The sequence below is a fragment of the Stenella coeruleoalba genome (assembly GCF_951394435.1).
Source record: "Stenella coeruleoalba genome assembly, chromosome: 12".
Lineage (NCBI taxonomy): Eukaryota > Metazoa > Chordata > Mammalia > Artiodactyla > Delphinidae > Stenella > Stenella coeruleoalba.
Window position 1 is genome coordinate 16,062,038 of NC_137158.1, and position 19,945 is coordinate 16,081,982.

A 19,945-nucleotide genomic window follows, 5' to 3' on the forward strand; every position below is an offset into this window, starting at 1 on the left:
TCTGTGCTATGGTAAAATAAAGCATTGAAAGGGAATCGGGAGTTTTGGGGGAGGGAGGCTGGTCAAAGTGTAAAATCGCATAGTCAGGCAAGGCCTCACTGAGAAAGTGAGCTTTGAGCCGGAAATGAAGATCTGTGATCTAGCGTGGAGTTGGCAAACTTTTTCTGAAAAGGGCAGCTGTTAAATACTTTAGGCTTTGGGAACGGTACAGCCTCTGTTACAATGGCTCAATTATGCTAATTTCTCTAGGACGAAAGCATCCAGGGAGAACATGTAAATGAATGGATGTAGTTGTCTTCCAATGCAACTTTACTTATGGACACGGAAATTTGTATCTCATAGAATTTTTATGTCATGAAATACTATCATTCTTTTGATTTCTTTTCCCCCCAACCACTTAAAAAGATAAAGACTATATTTGGCTGTGGGCCATAAAAACACAGTTACTGGGCTAGAATTGGCCTGTGGGCCTCCCTGCAATAGAGCCCAAGAGATTTAACGGTGTCCTTTCCCCTTAATTGCTTTGGATGACGTGTAATGGTGTACGTTTGAAAGATAAGATGGAATGCAACTCATGCTTTTGCAGATATCTGCCTGTTTTAGGTCCAACAGCTTTGCTGTTGCTTCACAAAGAAAAGGAATGAAAATTCATCTGTTTATCCAGTGACAGATCCTCATTTCACTTATATGAAATTTATGTCTTACAGCTTTTATTTTTAGGCTCTGCTGTGCAATAATAGCTTTTATTTTCAATCCGTCATACTACAGTATTGCCGAAGACATTTTATGTAGCAATTAAGAGTTTTCCAGGTAGCATTGCATTGGGATGCAAGCTCTAGAAAAGTTGCTAAAAAGTGGCTTAACTAATTAGGGTTTTATTTGTCTAATAAGGTTTAGAGTGGGCTGCACAAGACTCGTGTGGCAGCTGTTAGATGTCATCAAGAACCCAGGTTCCTGTCATTCTGCTTGACCACTGCCATTCTTGCATATGGTGTTGGTTTTCACAATTGCCAAATGCTTTCTGCACCTCCGGGCACCACGGGTGCATTTCTGCAAGAGAGAAGGGAGAAGAGTGACCCAGTGCAAAATGGGCTTTGTCTTTTCATTCATTAGGTGGAGCCTTCCCAAGGAGCAGACGCCTCACATCTCACTGGCCAGCACTGTGTTCTGTGATCACCCGTAGCTGCAGAGGAGCTGGCTCAACAAGTTTTTATAGCTGAGCACATTGCTTTCTAAAACAAAATCAGGCTTCGGTTATTAAGAAAGAAAGGGAGATGGGCTACTGGATAAATAGCGTTATCTGCTATGGCTTCTAAGTGTGTTTGAAGAAAAAAAACAGTCACGTGAGTTACAGGTACCGTCACCCATGGCTAAATTGACATGGGTGAAGGCCTTGACTGTCACCCCACAATTTACTTCTCTTCCACAAATTTCTCTCCCCAAACTTCTTTTGATATTGATTGCAAGGTGTGTTTTGTTTCAGAAGGGTTGAAACGTAAATAAAACTCTTTGTGTCAAGGAAGTGACGGTATATGTTATTGTTATCTGAACCCTGGGTTTATGCCGGCCTGTGCAGTGCCCTTGACGGCTTCCTCTTGCCACGAGGGAAGCCCTTCCGTTACCTACGACCCTGGCTTCTCCCAGGTCCTACCTCCTGCGCTGGTCTGTCCCTGCCGCTCATCCCTGGGCTTCCACAGTTCCAGCCTCGGTCACCTGGGAAATCTCAAAACAGCCCTGCTGCCATGACTCATCTTCCTTCCTGAGGCTAATGTCACAAACATCCCCTTGAAACTTCCTTCTCTGGAGCACAATTTCTCCCCTTTGTTTATTTGGGTGACCTGCTATCGTATTAATTTTCTGTGGCCTTAGCTCTTTTTTTTTTTAATTTTTAAAAATTTTGAACATGTGCTAAATTTATTTCTAAACTTCAACAAAAGCAAAGCAAAATACGATAATTTGATTCACCTTGTCTCAAAAAAGTGAACTTTTCCCTGACACTGCATTCTGAAAGATTTTTTTAATGTGATGTCAAATAACAAATTCAACAATAATAATTAAGACGTTATACAGCACTGTTATGTGCCAGGCAATAAATATTGTAAGCTACACATAATTTATCTGTAACCCTCACAATAATCCAATAAAGCAGGTAATACTATTATTCCCATTTTAAAGATGGAAAAACTGAGGCATAGAGAGATTAAGTAGCTTGCTCAAACTCACGCAGTAAATAAGTGGGGGAACAAGGATTTGTAGCTCTTTTTTTTTTTTTTCTTTTTAATCATCTGGCCTTTCTTCTAAGTGTAAGGAGTCAGGGAGGCCAGCAAGTGACGAAACGCTCCAAGTCCAGCTTCATGTCCTGCTGATTTATACGAAATGCCCCTGGTCTCTATGGCCATGGACTACTGCCCCCCTCCAGGTTGTTTTCTATGGGAGGCTTTCTTTCTCTCTTAAATTTCTTCTCTTCAATCTTTTGAATGTTGACACATTCACACTTTTCCAAAAGGTTTACAAAGTGAAAAATAGAGTGAAAACTCTTGCTGTCACTTTGTCCCCATCCTCCAGTTCCCACTCACTCCCCAGGCAACCGCTTTTGTTAATTTCTTATATAAACCTTCAAGCATTTTTCTAAAAAATGAAAATACAAGTAAATACAAAAGTGTTCCTATTTTTCTCCTTTTTTTTTTTTTTAATGTGCCTAGCCTACACACAGTTCTGCTTTTTTTTTTCCCATGTATACATCTTGGAGACCTTTCCATAGCAGTGTTAACAGTACTTACAGAATTTCTCCTTTTTTCTTTTTAAGCTGCATAATATTAAAGTGATCTCTTTGAAACACAAAGCTGGTCATGCCTCTCCTGCTTTCCTCTTAAAATACAGATATAATTACTCACATTTCACTCCTCACGCTATCATCAGCCATCACCAGTATCGGTGAGGAACTGTCCTTTGCTTCCTGAGCGTTGTTAGGGTATAATGATGCATTTGAGTTTTTTCCTTAAAACAGCGACCATTTTTTCCCAGTTTTATTAAGATATAATGTTGACATACAACACTTGTATAAGTTTAAGGTGTACAGCATAATGATTTGATGTATGTATATATTGTGAATTGATTATCACAATGAGTTTATTAACATCCATCACCTCATGTCATTTGAATTTTAATAGTCTACGATGTAACTTTCAAATATTGGCTATAAGGAGGAGGGGTGTTGAGACATGGACACTCTTAGACTAATGGTAATGTAAATTGAGGTGGCCTTGATGAAAGACAGTTTTACCCTGAGTCCTTCAGGAGTTTGAGAAATAGCTCTGCCCTTTCACCTGGGTTTCATTCACAGGGCTTTGTCCTAAAGTAGTCTTGAGCGATACCATCAAAGATATATAAAGATGATATTATTTCTAGTGGTGAAACCTACAAGCATGCCAAGTATTCAACAATAGAGTAATAGTTAACTGCGCATCTACATGATGGAATTGACAGGAAGATATTAAAATTCATACTTCTGAAAACTTTTCAATGACAGAGGGCAGTGGTCATGATACATTTAGTGTTCAGTGAAAGGGGCAAGGTGCAGTTTTTTACCAGGTGTGATTGTGTGAAAGGAAAGACCAGGTGAGCTGTAGGGGATTATAGTCGAGCAATAAATACCCTGTGTGTGTGTGTGTGTGTCCCTGTGTGTTTATGGCCAGGAGGTGGGGGGAGTGAAGAAGCTGTGTGCATGTCTTGATTCATCCTCACATCGAGCCTTTAAGTATCCACATTTTGGAGTCGTGGTGGACGTTATATGTCTGTACATTATATATGGAAAACCAAGGTTTGACTGTGGATAAGTTTCATTTTTGATCATGCTCACGAACAGTTGAAATGTGCTGGGTATGTAGAGCTCCAAATATGGACATTAAATCCAGACCCTTTCCTCTATTTAAATTTTGGCAGTGGCCATCTGGATAGTAGGATTGTAGGTAACTTTTTGTTTGCTTTACGAAGGCCAGTGGGGACCCACTAAAGAAGGATTTTAGGGGGCTTCCCTGGTGGCGCAGTGGTTGAGAGTCCGCCTGCCGATGCAGGGGACATGGGTTCGTGCCCCGGTCCGGGAAGATCCCACACGCTGCGGAGTGGCTGGGCCCGTGAGCCATGGCCACTGAGCCTGCGCGTCCGGAGCCTGTGCTCCACAACGGGAGAGGCCGCAACAGTGAGGCCCGCGTACCGCAAAAAAAAAAAAAAGAAGAAGAAGAAGGATTTTAGGACAGTGACGTGATTGTCTTGATAAGAACACACACTAGGACTTGGATCAAAATAGGTGAACGCTTTCAACCTCAGGGTCGATAAACTCTACCTGGTAGAGTTGTAAGGGGAAGTTAAGTAGGATGGATGATACTTTTTTGCATACCGAAGTTACAAAATAATATATGTTCTGAAATTGTATGAGTGAGGAGAAAAAGTTAACTTTTTCAGACGTGAGAAGTGGCTTAGTTCAAGAAATGGAGATAATATCATTTTCAACTTGGATTTACAACCATACAGTAATTCTCTCCTTTTATAATATTATTGCGCTTAAAAGGTGTCCTTTCTTGCCAGCCTTTTATTTCTGTCCATACTAACTATGACATTGCATCATTAGTCATTCATAGACTTGAACCCAGTGATCAGAGACACATGTCACTGAGGCTTTTGGGGAGCAGTCGGATTGAGGTGGGGTGGAGGAGATTGGTTGGGACAATCAGTCTGTGTAAGTTTGTTCTTCAGCATTTTATTTTCTTTGTCCAGAGGTCTTTCTAGCTGCTTCACTTCTCAAAATGATTCTTTTCTTTGGCCATTATAACATTTACTTCACCACTTAAGTTTGTTGTTTTTGCAGATTTCCCAGGATCGTTCAGAAAAAGCACACTTGTTTTCTCAGGTTTTACATGCTGTGGTTAAGATACCTGAATCTTGTCACCGCATCTCAATGAGTTCATACATACCTTCAGTTAAGAAGGTTGGTAACATCTGGAAAACCTGCAGATGTGTTTGCAGCTCTTCAAGAGCATACCTGACCCCTAGGGACTGGAGAAGGAAAGATGAAACATCAGGGGAACAAGAAGGGTTAAGAAAGAGAGTTCAGAGTGGGATGGTGCTTGTTGTTTACTCTCCCCTTGGAAGTGGAGAACGTTTTACTCTTGTGAATTGATGAAAGGATGCTCTCACGACAGTGGCTACACCTGTGGCATATCTGAAAGAAGCTGCTGAGGGGAATAAAACTGTTGCCGCTCCCAGGAATCAATGAAGTGTCGACATCTCAGATGGGCTTTCTGTGGTTTTCAGTTGGTTGGGGACAGACAGGGCTTTCGTGACTGTAAATGTCAACTCCTGGGGCTGGGAGTGGGTAGTTATGGCCCCCTGAGAACTAAGTGAATCTCCCACCTCAGACCTCGTCTGTCCCTCCCAGGCCGGCGGAGTTGTGCCCCAGAATTCTTGGAGAAATCACTGTGTCAGTACTTGCTGAGACGTCTGCTGGATCACCAGGGAGTGGACAGTGTGTGCTGTCTGCAAAAATCACCTCTTTTTTTTAGCTCAGTGGCCTCTGACGATGAACACGCAAATCTAGTTCAAATTGGAAATATTTCCACTTGGTTTTGGAGGGGCATTTCTCCTTATGTGTTTGTCTTCTCTCTGCAGATAAAGAAGAAGCAGCAGGATGTGGTTAGATTTCTGGAAGCCAACAAGATAGAGTTTGAGGAGGTGGACATCACGATGTCAGAAGAGCAGAGGCAGTGGATGTACAAGAACATCCCCCTAGAGAAGAAGCCTGCCCAGGGCAACCCTCTGCCACCTCAGATATTTAATGGTAACCGATACTGTGGAGTAAGTATCAAATGATTGTTATCACATCATTTCTTTGTCTGATTCAAAACAGAGTCATCTGGGGCTTCCCTGGTGGTGCAGTGGTTGAGAGTCCGACTGCCGATGCAGGGGACACGGGTTGGTGCCCAGGTCCGGGAGGATCCCACGTGCCGCGGAGCGGCTGGGCCCATGAGCCATGGCTGCTGAGCCTGCGCGTCCGGAGCCTGTGCTCCACAATGGGAGAGGCCACAACAGTGAGAGGCCCGCGTACCGCAAAAAAAAAAAAAAAAAAAAAAAAAAAAAAAAAAAAAACAGAGTCATCTGGAGTGCAATTGGGTTTTTTTCAATGCAGACTGACCTCCTTACCTAGTACCTAGTCAGTTCCACAGGTCTAACAGAGGGTGAAGTCGAGAGGGTGTATGAGTCCAAGGTCACAGACTGTGCCTTCCTGTTTGCTTTGGGAAAAGGGAGTGGGAAGGGAAGCTGCGTACCTGTGTGTTTACTGTGTTCTACATTTTAAAGCATATTTTTTTACTAACACATTTTGGGGGGCAGAGGGGAAGCGGTAATTATTCTGGAATCTTTATCTCCCTGTAGTGTAAAAAAACTGCTAATGGCTGATTATAAACCAGAGTTTCACTTTTTTATGATCATGAGCCAGCTGGATCGTTATGAACAACTAAAATACATCAGATGCCTTCCTGCTGCAGGTGGCATTGAGAAGATGAAGCCACTTTCGACTAATTATTTTCCTTCTCACTTCTTAGGTTCAGAAAAAACATTGAGAAATGTCTCTCTAATGAGTAGTTAGGATTTGCTTTCTGCTGTAGCTTTAAGTATGTAAGTCCGTGTTTATTTTGAGACCTGAACTGCAGTCCTTTAAGGATGGCCAGGAGCAGGGGAAGGGGCTACAGTGCAGAGATGCTCAAGGTGAAATAAATAACTGGGTGCTCGTTAGGGTGGAGAAGAGGGATAACAGTGAAACAGTTCTCCAAGAACGTGAGGCAGAATGAAATGCTGAAACATAAAGCCATAAAGATTGTGCCCAGCGTTTTCACATGTCATGAAGAGAAAACCGAACCTGGCACTAGACACAGATTTGAGTTCTGGTACTACTTTATGTTGGCTTGACACCTTTGGAAAGTCACGCATCTCTTTATATCTCAATGTTCTCATCTTTAGCAAAGGACGATCATATCCATCTCACTTCCCAGGATGTTTGTCACTGTTTCTAAAGTACTCCTAAAACTCTATACCCACCCAAACTACCATTCAACTGTAAGACCAGAATAAAGGCATTTTCACAGCCGCCAAGTCGGAGGAACAGGGAACCAATGGATTTTTGTTTTAAGTTTTCTAGCACTGTTTGACTGATAGCTTTATTTTGAACTGTACAGTTTACACACATTTTCATCTATTATCTTATTTTGGTCTGCAGGCACAAAAGTACATTTTCTAGACTCTGTAATCATGAATGGAATACACTCTTGGTAACCATATACTTTCCCTAATATGAGATCATGATGTAAAATAATTCCACAAAAATAATAACCTTTATTATATAATAATGCAGCTTATTTCTTGTTGTTGCTGCCTCTGCAGACACTGAGGTTTGACCATCCTCTGCTCTTGACTTCCCTCTCCATTGCTCTACCCACTTCCTGCATACATGGTTCAGGGCTGTTGACATCTCCTAAGTTTATTTTAAAAGTGGAGTTGTTGCTGTTTTTTTTTTAGTCCTTGTTGTTTGATAGACCTCTTAAGAGGAAGGACGCAGAGACATCTTTGCTCTATCACCATAAAAGCCGAAGTCTTCAGAGCCCTTTGAGTAGAAGAATGTATTCAATGAATAAAAAAGAACGTGATGTGAAATAAAGTTAATTCCTTCCCTTTATTTCCACCTCTTTGTGACTTTCTGAATCTCTGTGTATCTTTGCCTTATAGAGTCTATGGAAGTTTTTTCAGGTAGACCGGGAGCTGGCTAGAGGCGTCCATATTGATCAAACTGTGCCAGATAAATGGCTGCTTGAGCAGTGTCGGTCCCATGGCAGTTGTGACAGCAGTGCTGGTGTATTCATTCTGTCTCTATAGTCTGTTCTGGCAGGAGTTTTGAAGACAGTGTCTGCTCTTATCAAGGTCAAATAAATTCGATTTTGACAAAAGCAAAAACATTTGAGGGCAATGAACCATGGCCTCGTGCATCCCACCTGCTTCTGTGCACCTTGCATTGCCCGGCAGTGGTTTATGAGTGGTCGTATCTGGTTGGATAACCTGTGGAAACCTGCCATATTGCAAGTGACAGGATCCAGTAAGCATGAAGATTCTCCTGTTTCCTGGAATTGGCTGGAAACTTACTACTTTGTTTTAAACTGGATGAGCTAGGCATGTGAGACATACACAGCTGCTAAGCTGCTTGCTAACCAGTGTGGACAACTGCCTTCTCTCTCTCCTTTAGCACATGAAAATCCTGCCTATTGGGAGGAATTCCCCACCGAATGGAAGCTCCCTGGCGTGTCCAATCAGTTCTTCCCACCCCAGATTTGGACACTGAGGAAATGATGCCGAAACACAGCATCAGTTGGAGGTGGCTCAGTGAGTGTCCAGGGGTGATGGGGCCAGGCAGAGCCTGGTGGCTGGACACCATATGGCTGGTGTCCTAAGCAGGCTGATCCTGGGGTGTGGCCTAGGTGTGTTCTTGGTTCCCCAGACATGGAAGTTCCTCCTATTTTCTGAACTGGTCCTCCAGGCTTAACGTGGATTCTGTGAGCTCCCCGCTATACATTCTTTTCCTTTTAAGTTGCCAGTGTCTGTTTCAGTTGTTTGTAGGCAAGAACCCTTCTTGGGGCAGACTGGTTGTTCTTGCTGTTTCCCTGAAGCGTCCTACCATAAGCACGATTCTTCTCTGGAAACGGGTTCCTAAAGGTCAACATCCCAACGCCTACAGGCTTTTCTCATTTTAGAAAGCTCAGATCCTCACGTTCAAGGTTGAAACTCTGTTCTCTCTCTCTGTGGAACTGGCATGTGTGGAATGCACTAGAAATAAAAACACACATATCTACACAAAAGGAAAACATTTCCTCCCATTTCTTTTCTCCCTCCCCATTCAGAAGAAAAAAAAAATGGATTTCTTTATATTTTTTCTTATTTTTTCTTGAAATTTTTTTATTGTGGTAAAAACATACATCATAAAATATATCATCTTAACCACTATTAAGTGTACGGTTGAGTAATGTTAAGTGTGTTCGCATTGCTGTAAAACAGGCCCCCAGAACTTTTTCACCTTGCAGAGCTGAGACTCTATACCCATTAAATAACTCCTGTTTGTCCCCTCCCCCCACCCCACTCCCCCGATAACCATCGTTCTACTTTCTATGTCTATGAATTTGACTACTTTAGAGACTTCATAAAAGTGAAATCACGTAGTATTTGTCCTTTGTTTTCTTTGTTTTGTTTTTGTTTTTCGGCCACACTGTGAGGCGTTCGGGATCTCAGTTCCCCAACCAGGGATCGAACCCATGCCCCCTGCAGTGGAAGCGCAGAGTCTTAACCACTGGACCGCCAGGGAAGTCCCAGTATTTGTCCTTTGTGCCTGTCTTACTTCTCTTGGCATCATGCCCTCAAGGTGCATCCATCTGGTATGTCTTAGTCCGTTCAGGCTGCTATAACAAAATACCACAGACCGGGTAACTTACCAACAATAGAAATTTATTTCTCAGAGTTAAGTCCAAGATCAGGGTTACACTAGGGTTGGGTTCTGGTGAAGGCTCTCTTCTAGGTTGCAGATTGCCCACTTCCTGTAGTATCTTCACGTGGTAAAGGGGGCAGGGGAGCTCTCTCAGTCCTCTTTTTCTTTTTGGCTGCGTTGGGTCTTCATTGCTGTGTGCGGGGTTTCTCTAGTTGCAGCGAGCAGGGGCTACTCTTCGTTGTGGTGCACGGGCTTCTTGCGCGGGCTTCTCTTGTTGCCGAGCACGGGCTCTAGGCACGCAGGCTTCAGTAGTTGTGGCTTGCGGGCCCTAGAGCACAGGCTCAGTAGTTGTGGCGCACTGGCTTAGTTGCTTCACAGCATGTGGGATCTTCCTGGACCAGGGATCGAACCTATGTCCCCTGCATTGGCAGGTGGATTCTTAATCACTGCGCCACCAGGGGAGTCCCAGACCTGTTTTATAAAAGGCATTAATCTCATCCATGAGGGCTCTGCTGTCATGACCTACTCCCCTCCCAAAGGTCTTTGGGCATCAGCATTTCAATGTATGAATTTTGAGGGGATACAAACACCTAGCCTATAGCATTGAAGCATGTGACAAGATTTCCTTCCTTTTTAAGATCTCCATCGTATATATATATCACATTTTGTTTTTCCACTCATGCATTGATGGACTCTGGGTTGCTTCTACCCCTTGGCTATTATGAATAGTGCTGCTATGAACATGAGTTTGCAAATACCTCTTCAAGATCCTGTTTTCAATTCTCGGGGATATGTACATATTAGTGGGATTGCTGCATCATATCGTAGTTCTACTGTTAATTTTTTGAGGAACTGCTGTACTGTTTTCCATAGTGGTTACACCATTTTATAAACCCATCAGTAGTGTACAAGAGTTCTAACTTCTCCACATCCCTGCCAACACTTGTTATTTTCTGTTTTTGTTTTGTTTTGAGAGTAGCCATGCTAATGGGCGTGAGGTGATATCTCACTGTGGCTTTGATTTGCATTTCTTTGATGATTAGTGTTGTTGAGCTTGTATATAATCTTTGGAGAAATGTCTATTCAAGTCCTTTGCCCAGTTTTCAATTGGGTTATTTGGCTTTTTGCTGTTGAGTTGTAAGAGTTCTTTGTATATTCTGAATACTAACCTCTTATCAGATATGTATTTTGCAGGTATTTTCTCCCATTCTTAGGTTGCCTTTCACTCTGTTGATTATATCTTTTGATGAACAAGAGTTTTTAAGTTTAATGTAGTCCCATTTGTCTGTCTTTGTTTTTGTTGCCTGTGCTTTTGAAGTCATATCCGGAAATCATTACTTGCCAAATACAGTGTCATGAAGCTTTTCCCCTAGGTTTTCCTATAGCAATTTTGTAGTTTGGGGTCTTAGGTTTAGGTCTTTAATTCATTTTCAGTTAATTTTTGTGTGTGGTATAAGATAAGGGTCCAACTTCATTCTTCTGAGTGTGGATATCTAGGTTTCCTGTTACCATTTGTTGATGAGACGGTGCTTTCCCCATTGAGTGGTCTTGGCACCTTTGTTCATGATCATTTGACCATATATGTGAGGGTTTATATTTTTTTGGACTCTATTCTGTTGCACTGGTCTGTGCCAGTACCACAGTTTTTATTACTGTCGCTTTGTAATATGTTTTGAAATTAGGAAGTATGATTTCTTTAACTTCGTCCTTCTTCAAACTTGTTTTGGCTATTTGAGGTCCCTTGAGATTCTGTATGAATTTTAGGAGTTTTGTTTTTTTTTTTTCTATTTCTGCAAAAAATGCCATTAGGGTTTTGATAGGGAATATGTTGGATCTTTAGATTGCTTTGGGTAGCATTGACATCATAACAATATTAAGTCTTCCAGTCTATGAACGTGGGTGTCTTTTCATTTTTTGTGTCTCCGTTCATTTCTCTCAGCAATGTTCTGTAGTTTTTAGTGTACAAGTCTTTTACCTCCTTGGTTAGGTTTACTCCTAAGATTGGTGGGCGTTTTTGGTGCTATTGTAAATAGAATTATTTTCCTAATTTCCTTTTCCAATCGTGTATTATTAGTGTATAGAGACACAAGTGATTTTTATGTGTTGTTTTTTTGTCCTGCAACTTTGCTGAATGAATTTATTAACTCTTTCATTTTATTAAAAAAAAAAAACTTGTAGTTAGAAATGGGAATGCAGCCAAATTTTATTTGCCTGGGGTCACATTAACCAGTTTGTGGATTTGCCATCAAGGGGGAAGAACCCAATGACCATTCAGGTAATCAAGATGAGCTGGTGCGTGTTTGGCCAATACTTAGAACTGGGCTCTGGGTGAAGGTGGGGAGAGAGGTGAAGTGAGGTAGAATGTGTGGCTGGAGCTACTCATGTAAAGTCCTATCTAATGAAGAGAGGACAGTTCAGCTGAGAGACAGGGGGCAGACTTTTATAGAAAAATAACCATTTGATTATTTTCCATGAGGCAACTTATAAAATTATTTATATTTTAAAACTATTGAATTCCTTTTTTTTGCACTTTTAGATGGTACTTGTAGAATCTTAAATTTGTACCCAAGCATTGGGTGTATTGCTATAGCCAAATAAGATTACATTAAAGCTACTGACTAGTTTTGTTTAAGTGATGATTTGGGGGCCAGCTATGGCAGCCTTTCCCCGTATTACGTAGGTTAATGGAGCCTGAAAGTAGACGACAGACAGGTTAAGACTAATCTTCACGAGGCACAGAAAAGCTAAATGACCAGCAGTGGTTCTTTGTGGAGTATCCTCTCCTTTTCTTTCTTAGGTATGAAAGGAAACAAGATGTGTTAGCATTTTCTAACCATTGGTAGAGGTTCAGAAGCACACCACAAGAATACCTAAATGTATGCAGTTGTATTGTTCCCAAGTGCAGTGTTCATGTAAGACTCTTGAGAAGATTGTCTCTGGATAATATATTTTAAGTGTGTTTGGGGATCTTTTGTGAAGCTGAAGAACCAACTCCCTTAATTATTAGTTTTACAAATTCCTGCCTCATACATATAATTGTATTTTTAACAACATTACACACACAGGGCTTCCCTGGTGGCGCAGTGGTTGAGAGTCCGCCTGCCAATGCAGGGGACGTGGGTTCGTACCCCGGTCTGGGAGGATCCCACATGCCGCGGAGCGGCTGCGCCCGTGAGCCATGGCCGCCGAGCCTGCGCGTCCGGAGCCTGTGCTCCGCGACGGAAGAGGCCACAGCAGTGAGAGGCCCGCGTACCGCAAAAAAAAAAAAAAAAGATTACACACACAACACACACACATACACATACCCTTGGTATCTGCAGGCGATTAGGGGTTTGGCTCCAGGACTCTCCACGACTACCAAAATTCACAAATGATCATAGTGTATATACCATTTTGTGCCCTGCTTTGTTCTTCCAACAAAAATAGCTTCCATGTCATTGTAAACTAATTTTTTAGAGGTTGCCTCTTATTTCCCTGGGTGGATTATTAGAACTAACGTAATCATCACCCACCTATGTTGAAGTCCAACTGTCTGCAGTAATTAATAGAACTTTGTTTAGAGTCCATAAGAAAAATAAAAAGGAAAGTTAAAGTCAAAAATTTTCATTATCCACGGGAGATGTGGTCTGTCTCTAAAGTAGGGATGTTATTTATGTAGGTTCAAGGCAAAGCCCTGAAAGTCACCCCACACCCATTTTCCTCATCTCGATACTCCCTTGGTCACCAAATCCTGTAAGTTTTACCTCCTACATAATTCTGTCTTTGTTTCCCTTGCAAAGCTCAGTTCACACGAGCCTTGCTCTTGACTCTCTCTAATTAACTAGGACTCTGGTTATTCCTCCCCCTCCCCCATGCCCAGCAAACCTGCGTGTCGTTACTCCTATTATGACCTTTAGTTCACAGAATGTTTTTTTATGCCTTTGCCTTCCGCTGGTCTCTGAGTTCCTTGTACTGACCCTCAGCAGGCTACGTGGCATATATATCTTAGTATCTGGTATCTATCAGGAAGCTGGGAACACAGAACATCCTTAACAAAAATTGGTTCTAGAAGTGGGTGAATAGCTCCGCGTACTTTCAGCCAAGCAGGTAGCTCACCCATTCTGTTGGGTCTCGCCTTGTCAAGGTTCTGAACATTTCCATTCCTGTTTATTAATAAAACTCAAAGCCAGATGTCTCAAAAGCAAGCTTACTGAACCTTCTTCTAAATTTTACAATGAAATCTTTTCGGTAAATCACCTCTATTAGAAGCTTGCCTACCCCACAGGTAGAATTTTCTCAGGAAACTTGTGATCTGAATTTGAAAATCTGGATTCCAAGGTTTTCCGTCTAAAAGATCAGTTATCTAATCAAGGAGAATCTTCTCCTTCAGATGTTTTACTATACGTGATCTCATGCGGCATCCTCACAGATACTAGGAAAGGGTGGTGGGGAAGGGAGATTTCAATTCTCTTTATCGCTAATTGCTGGATGCCCAGAAGCATAGCAATTTAATTAGATATTCTTTGCAGTCTTATCTCTTCTATATAACCCTAGTTTTTATTCTTCTGTCTATAAATGTTTAATCTCCCATTTTCACCGTACTGAGATGTTTGTCTCAGTATTCTACAGTGATGAATCCCTAGGACATGTCTTTCATGAAAATTATGGTTTGTGCTCTGAATATTGAAATATTCAATATTTCAGTATTCGTCCAGATAATTTCAGGGCACCCCAATTGCATGTTTAGCAGTGTATCTTAACTAATATCCAAACTGGCGGTTTCCCTTTTGTTAAAATTTTCCTGTTTTCTGAACCTTACACAGTTTAAGTTAATGAAAAGAAAACAAAACTGTTAAAACACTAAGGCCATGTTAATATCAATGTTAAGACAATAAAGTCTGTTGACGGGAGGGTCCAAAGTGAAAAGTCAGTCTCCCCCAGATTCCAAGATGTAGCCTCTTTTATGAGTTTCTGCTTTGTGGTTTTAAGTTACCACCACTCTGTGTTTCATAGACTAATAGCTATATTCCTTGATTTTTTTTTTTTTTTTTTTTTTTTTTTTTTTTTGCGGTTCGCGGGCCTCTCACTGTTGTGGCCTCTCCCGTTGCGGAGCGCAGGCTCCGGACGCGCAGGCTCAGCGGCCATGGCTCATGGGCCCAGCCGCTCCGCAGCATGTTGGATCCTCCCAGACGGGGGCACGGACCCGTGTCCCCTGCATCGGCAGGCGGACTCTCAACCACTGCGCCACCAGGGAAGCCCTATATTCCTTGATTTTAAATTAGATAGTATTTACTTTTTTCTTTGGAAGAGGGGAAACTTGCATTCTTATAGCTTCTCTCATTTCTCCCCCGTTTTGACTTGCACACATGTGCACGCACACACTGCATTGCTAAAGTTTATAACAGTCACATACTCATCTGTAATTATAGTAACTATTGTATACTATGTAAATATACCACATTTATATTGTTATAAACATATAAATATTCTCTACAAAACTGCTTAGTTGTGAGTGGTCACAGAGGAAGGCGTATAATCCTATTTTACTAAATTCCTATGAGATTTTCTTAATTGAGTTTAGCCTTTTCACTTACTCCTCTGAGTATTTCTTAAACTTTTATTGCTGGTTGCTTTTCCTGTGTTTAGCACAAAATTGTTTCCCATCCGATTTCAGTGGGTGCTTGGGTCGATGTATTCGCTTGCTCTGCCATCTCGTATCGGAATGGTCAGAAATGTTAAATGTGTTAGGAATTTTAAATCTTCAGCTTTGGACTTACTCGTATTTTTGGTATTTGGCCTAAAAATTGCTGAATGAAGCTGTTTTAGACAGCTACACCTTATAGATCCTACCGGGATTGGAGCTGTCAAATATTTTTTCCTCCTCTATCAAGATTTCACAAAATGGAATATAGCATTAATGGTCCTTAACCACGGAATCAAAAAATTCTGCTCAGAGGCTACCCTCAGGCTTGAAAGAAATTTCAGGAGGAAGGAGTCTCTGCCCATTTGCAGCAGCAACGGTAGCTCTTGTAGTCTTAGGAGGAATTTTTTTCTTTAATTTCTCCTTTGGGGTAAACCACATTTGCTTTGGCTCATTTAGAAGTGCTTGCTGCCACCGTTTCCTTGCGGGCCACGTGTTGTTTTTGTTCCCTGCAACCTTCTGTTTGGAAAGGCCCTTGGCATGTAGAAATAATATGGGTCTGTCACTTGTTATCGACTTAGCGTGGGAAGCGATGCAGCTTTTCAGAGTGGCTACTGTGGGTTTTCCTCGCTGTTCTCTGAGGGAACGCGAAAAGGGCAAAGAACTTTAGGCCTTTGTCTCAAATGCTTGTCCAGTCCATAATAGTCTAACCGTAGGAACGGGTAATGTCCTTAAGTAAGCTCTGTGGAAGAATGAGACTACTGTGAGCTCTACCTGTTGTAGATTTTATCATGAGCTTATAAATGTCTCTAACATTGGTTTTCACTTAAATGCAAACAGAAGTGTAGGTAATGGAAGCCTTTTTTTTTTCCTTTTTCTTTTTAACAGCTATTTAGCTTGCTTTATTCTTCTTAAAATTGTAGCATTTAGATAAATATTCCATTAGTAACAGTGCTCAGTTATGCTGATATCTTTGTAACCCAGAATTTTTTCTTTTCATTTGGCACTAGAAACAAAGTGAATTTTTCAGCCTGTGTTTTAAATGTAGTTAAAAATGTTCCAGCTTCTGAAACTGAATGATTTTTTTTCTTGAATATGCTTTATGTATTTGTACTCTCCTCCAAAGGTGATATTAACTGATCGTTATATTTTATAGTCACAGGAGGTTGATTGTCTTACAGTGTTCAATTTGCAGACATGTATTTGCAAACACTTCAGAGAGAGTGTCTTTGACTATAAGGAATTCAACAAGCCCATTTAGAAACTTTATAGTGAGTTTTTAAAATACAGTGCTTTTAACGTTTGCAGTATGAGCTCTAGTGTGGTTTGTTTCTTTTAAAATATAAGCCTGATAACTGAAATGAATTTGATAAGGAAGCAGATCTTTCTCTTTTCTTGGGGAATGTCTAAGGCCAGAATATAAGAGAACTTCTATCTTAATAGAAAGTGATTTTAAGATTCTTAATACTATTTTACTCATATTATTTCACATCATAGTATTTAGTTTATTACCTCTAAAAGAGGGTGTTCAGAACTTCTAGATTTTGAATTATCAATCATCTACTCTTTGCGTCAACATGACAAAGAAGATGATTTAACTTCTTACAATTTGAGATTCATCAGGCCATTCAAAAGCTTTTGTATGTCAGAAAGTAAATTTTTTACATAATTCTTTAAATCAGTAAGTAATCGAGTAGAAATAGGATTTAATCAGATTACATTATTAGCATGAGATTACCTAAAACATGGCATGTCGGTCATCAATTAGCAGACACGACTCATCCCCCAGTTTGCCTGGTGTGTGTCAGGTACTATTCTCACGTTGACTTTTCAAAATGATTGCTTTTAAAGTTAATTACCAAATTTTATGTTTGTCACTTTGGGAGTTAATTACCTTGGGTGACAATTTCTAAACTGTTGGGAGCATCCAGTTTAATATTCGGTAAGAAGTCCCCCAGCCATGGTGATGTGGCCCTGAGTTAAAGGGTCATAAACTAAAAACAATGGTTATAACTTTTATGACAGAAATACAGTTCAAGAGAATTTTTTATATAAATAAGAAATGTTGCCATTCTGAGATTTCTTAATATCTGACATTTCTAAATACCTTTGTTGGTGACTAACATTTATGAGAACAGTTTTGGTTCAGTGTGGTTAAATGGATGGTTTACAAATTTTCTCTACACGTATGTATTCTCTGTTTTGTTTTATATGTATGAAGCTCGCTTGTGAAAGTTGACCTTATTTCCAGCTTTGTGATTTGGAGAATTGTAATCATTTTAAGATTAAGGTTTTTAATATAAACACTGCAACCTGAATTATACATATTAAGTCTCGTAACTTGCCTTTTGATCTTTCGCATGCACTCTATTTTCATGTTAGCACTTCCTTTTTTGTTGTTTTGTTTTTGTTTCTGTTTTTTTGTTTTTTGGCCTCGCCGCACGGCATGCAGGATCTTAGTTCCCGCACCAGGGTTCGAGCCCATGCCCCCTGCATTGGGAGTGTGGAGTCTTAACCACTGGACCATCAGGGAAGTCCCAGCACTTCCGTCTTTAAAGTAAAATTCACACTGCATTTATAGACATTGAGTCAGGCACTGTTTCTCACTTTTTATTTCTTATATTATTAGTTTTTTCATTCTTGTGTTTTCACACTGACGTCAGAGATTATTTATCAGGTAGAAACATGTAAAGCCCTTTCAGAATTCAAGAACAGGGATGACATTTTGTTGACTAGTCCTTAGTTTTTTTTCTCTCACTTTTGCCCTTTCCCTTTCCTATTTGGTTAAACCTGTTTTCTGTTCAGAGAGAGGTAAGCTCTTCGAACAGGTATCACTAGGAACTGGAATACATAGGCTGGACTTCACATCTGGACACAGCTAACAGCCCATTTAAGAGCAACTCCACTGAATGCTCCATTATTTTTTAGAATTCTGGCACTTCAAGGGACTTTGGTCGTATCTGATACAGAAAGGAAGAAGCAGTCTGAGGAGGTTAAAGGAGTTGGTCAAGGTCATAACTCAGCTAGTAGATTGCTGGACATCTCATCTATAGTTGACTGAGTGTATATACCACTCAGTTTCCCAGAATTGAAGCTGTGACCCAGACAGTGGTTGGTGCAGGTAGAAGGTCAAGACCCCTCTTCTCCCACAAGGAGCAATGAGAAGTCTTGAAGGAAAGGACTTAAGCAGAGGATGATATGATCAAATTTGCCTTTTTAAAGGATCAGTCTGTCCTCACTTGAGCATGATTCGGGGGGGTGGGGGGAGATAGGGTAGACTGTAGAGGGGTTGGTATGTTGAGGTGCCGTTGCAGATATCTAGCTTGGATTAGGGCAATGAGACTGATGTAGAAAAACAGAGAGGTTGAAGGGATATGTAAGGTAGTTACTGGTTGAGGGAAGAGAGGAGTCCTATGATGCTTGATTTCTGCCTGGTAGAGCCCGTTAGCTGGTGGTGCCAGGCTTCTGAGAGGTCCAGCTTGTGGGGTGGAAGGAAAAGCATGAATTGCGATTTAGACCCATTATGTTTAATAGTCTATTATGAACAGTTAGTTGCTTACATGGAACCAGAATTGAGAGGAGAATCAGAGCTGGGGATCTGAGTTTAATTAGAGCCGTGGCTGCGATTGAGATTCCCTAGGGAAAGAATTTAGCCCGAGTAGTGGCAGAATATGGTGTAGAGAGAAACAGGTACACCAGTTTTCATATGGTGGATATCTAAAAGGGTGAGATAAGCTGGCTGTAATTTAGCTCTCTTCCTCTTGTTACCACATTGAATATAAACAACAAACGATCAGATAGAGAAGGTGTGGGTCAAACAGGGTTATTTCTTGAGCCCAGGTCAATGAAATGCTACTCAATTATTTGGAACTGTCTTTGTTACAAAGAATAGTAGTAACAACATTTTCAGTTCATGGGATTTTGCCTAAAATTCTACATCAAATTGAGACATAGTTTTTCTTATTAAAAGTTATACAATTTTCCATAAGTTTCTATGAAACCTGTAATACCTAGAGTCAGTCGGAACCTCCAACTGCCCCATTGAGATCGTCTTCACTCAGTGTCTCATACAATTTCTCAAACTTAACATTTGAAAACTCAACTCCAACCTTACCCTCAAACCTGCTTTTTCTCTGGTCTTTCCCATCAAGTCACAAAGCTCAGAGCTGCTTTAAATTTTTTTTCCAAAAAATTTTTAATTGAGATATAGTTTTTACAATGTTTCAGGTGTACAACGTAGTGATTCACAGTTTTTAAAGGTTATGCTCCATTTATAGCTATTATAAAATATTGGCTATATTCCCTGTGCTGTACAATATATCCTTGTAGCTCATTTATTTTATAATACATAGTAGTTTGTACCTCTTTATCCCCTACCCCTACCTTAACCCTCCCCCTTCCCTCTCCCCACTGGTAACAACTAGTTTTTTCTCTATGTCTGTGAGTCTGTTTCTTTTTTGCTATAATCTCTAGTTTGTTTTATTTTTTAGATTCCACATATAAGTGATATCATACAGTATTTGTCTTTCTCTCTCTTATTTCATTAAGCATAATACCCTGCAAGTCCAATGGAAAAAATGTCATTCTTTTTTATGGCTGAGTAATACTCCATTGTGTATACATACCACATCTTCTTTCTCCATTCATCTGTTGATATGGACACTTAAGTTGCTGCCGTATCTTGGCTGTTGTAAATAATGCTGCAGTGAACATTGGGGTGCATAAATCTTTTTGAATTAATGTTTTCGTTTTCTTCGGATATGTGCCCAGGAGTGGGATTGCTGGGTGATACGGTAGTTCTGTTTTTAGTT

At 40.7% G+C, this 19,945-nt stretch overlaps 1 protein-coding gene across 1 annotated transcript in view; it reads left to right on the plus strand.

Moving 5' to 3' along the window:
* Positions 1–19,945, plus strand: part of SH3BGRL2 (SH3 domain binding glutamate rich protein like 2) — a 54,165-nt gene that overhangs the window by 24,469 nt on the left and 9,751 nt on the right. Inside the window, exon 2 of the mRNA XM_079938604.1 lies at positions 5,665–5,850. Coding sequence (XP_079794730.1) covers positions 5,665–5,850 — 186 coding nt within the window. The remainder of the gene's footprint in view (positions 1–5,664; positions 5,851–19,945) is intronic.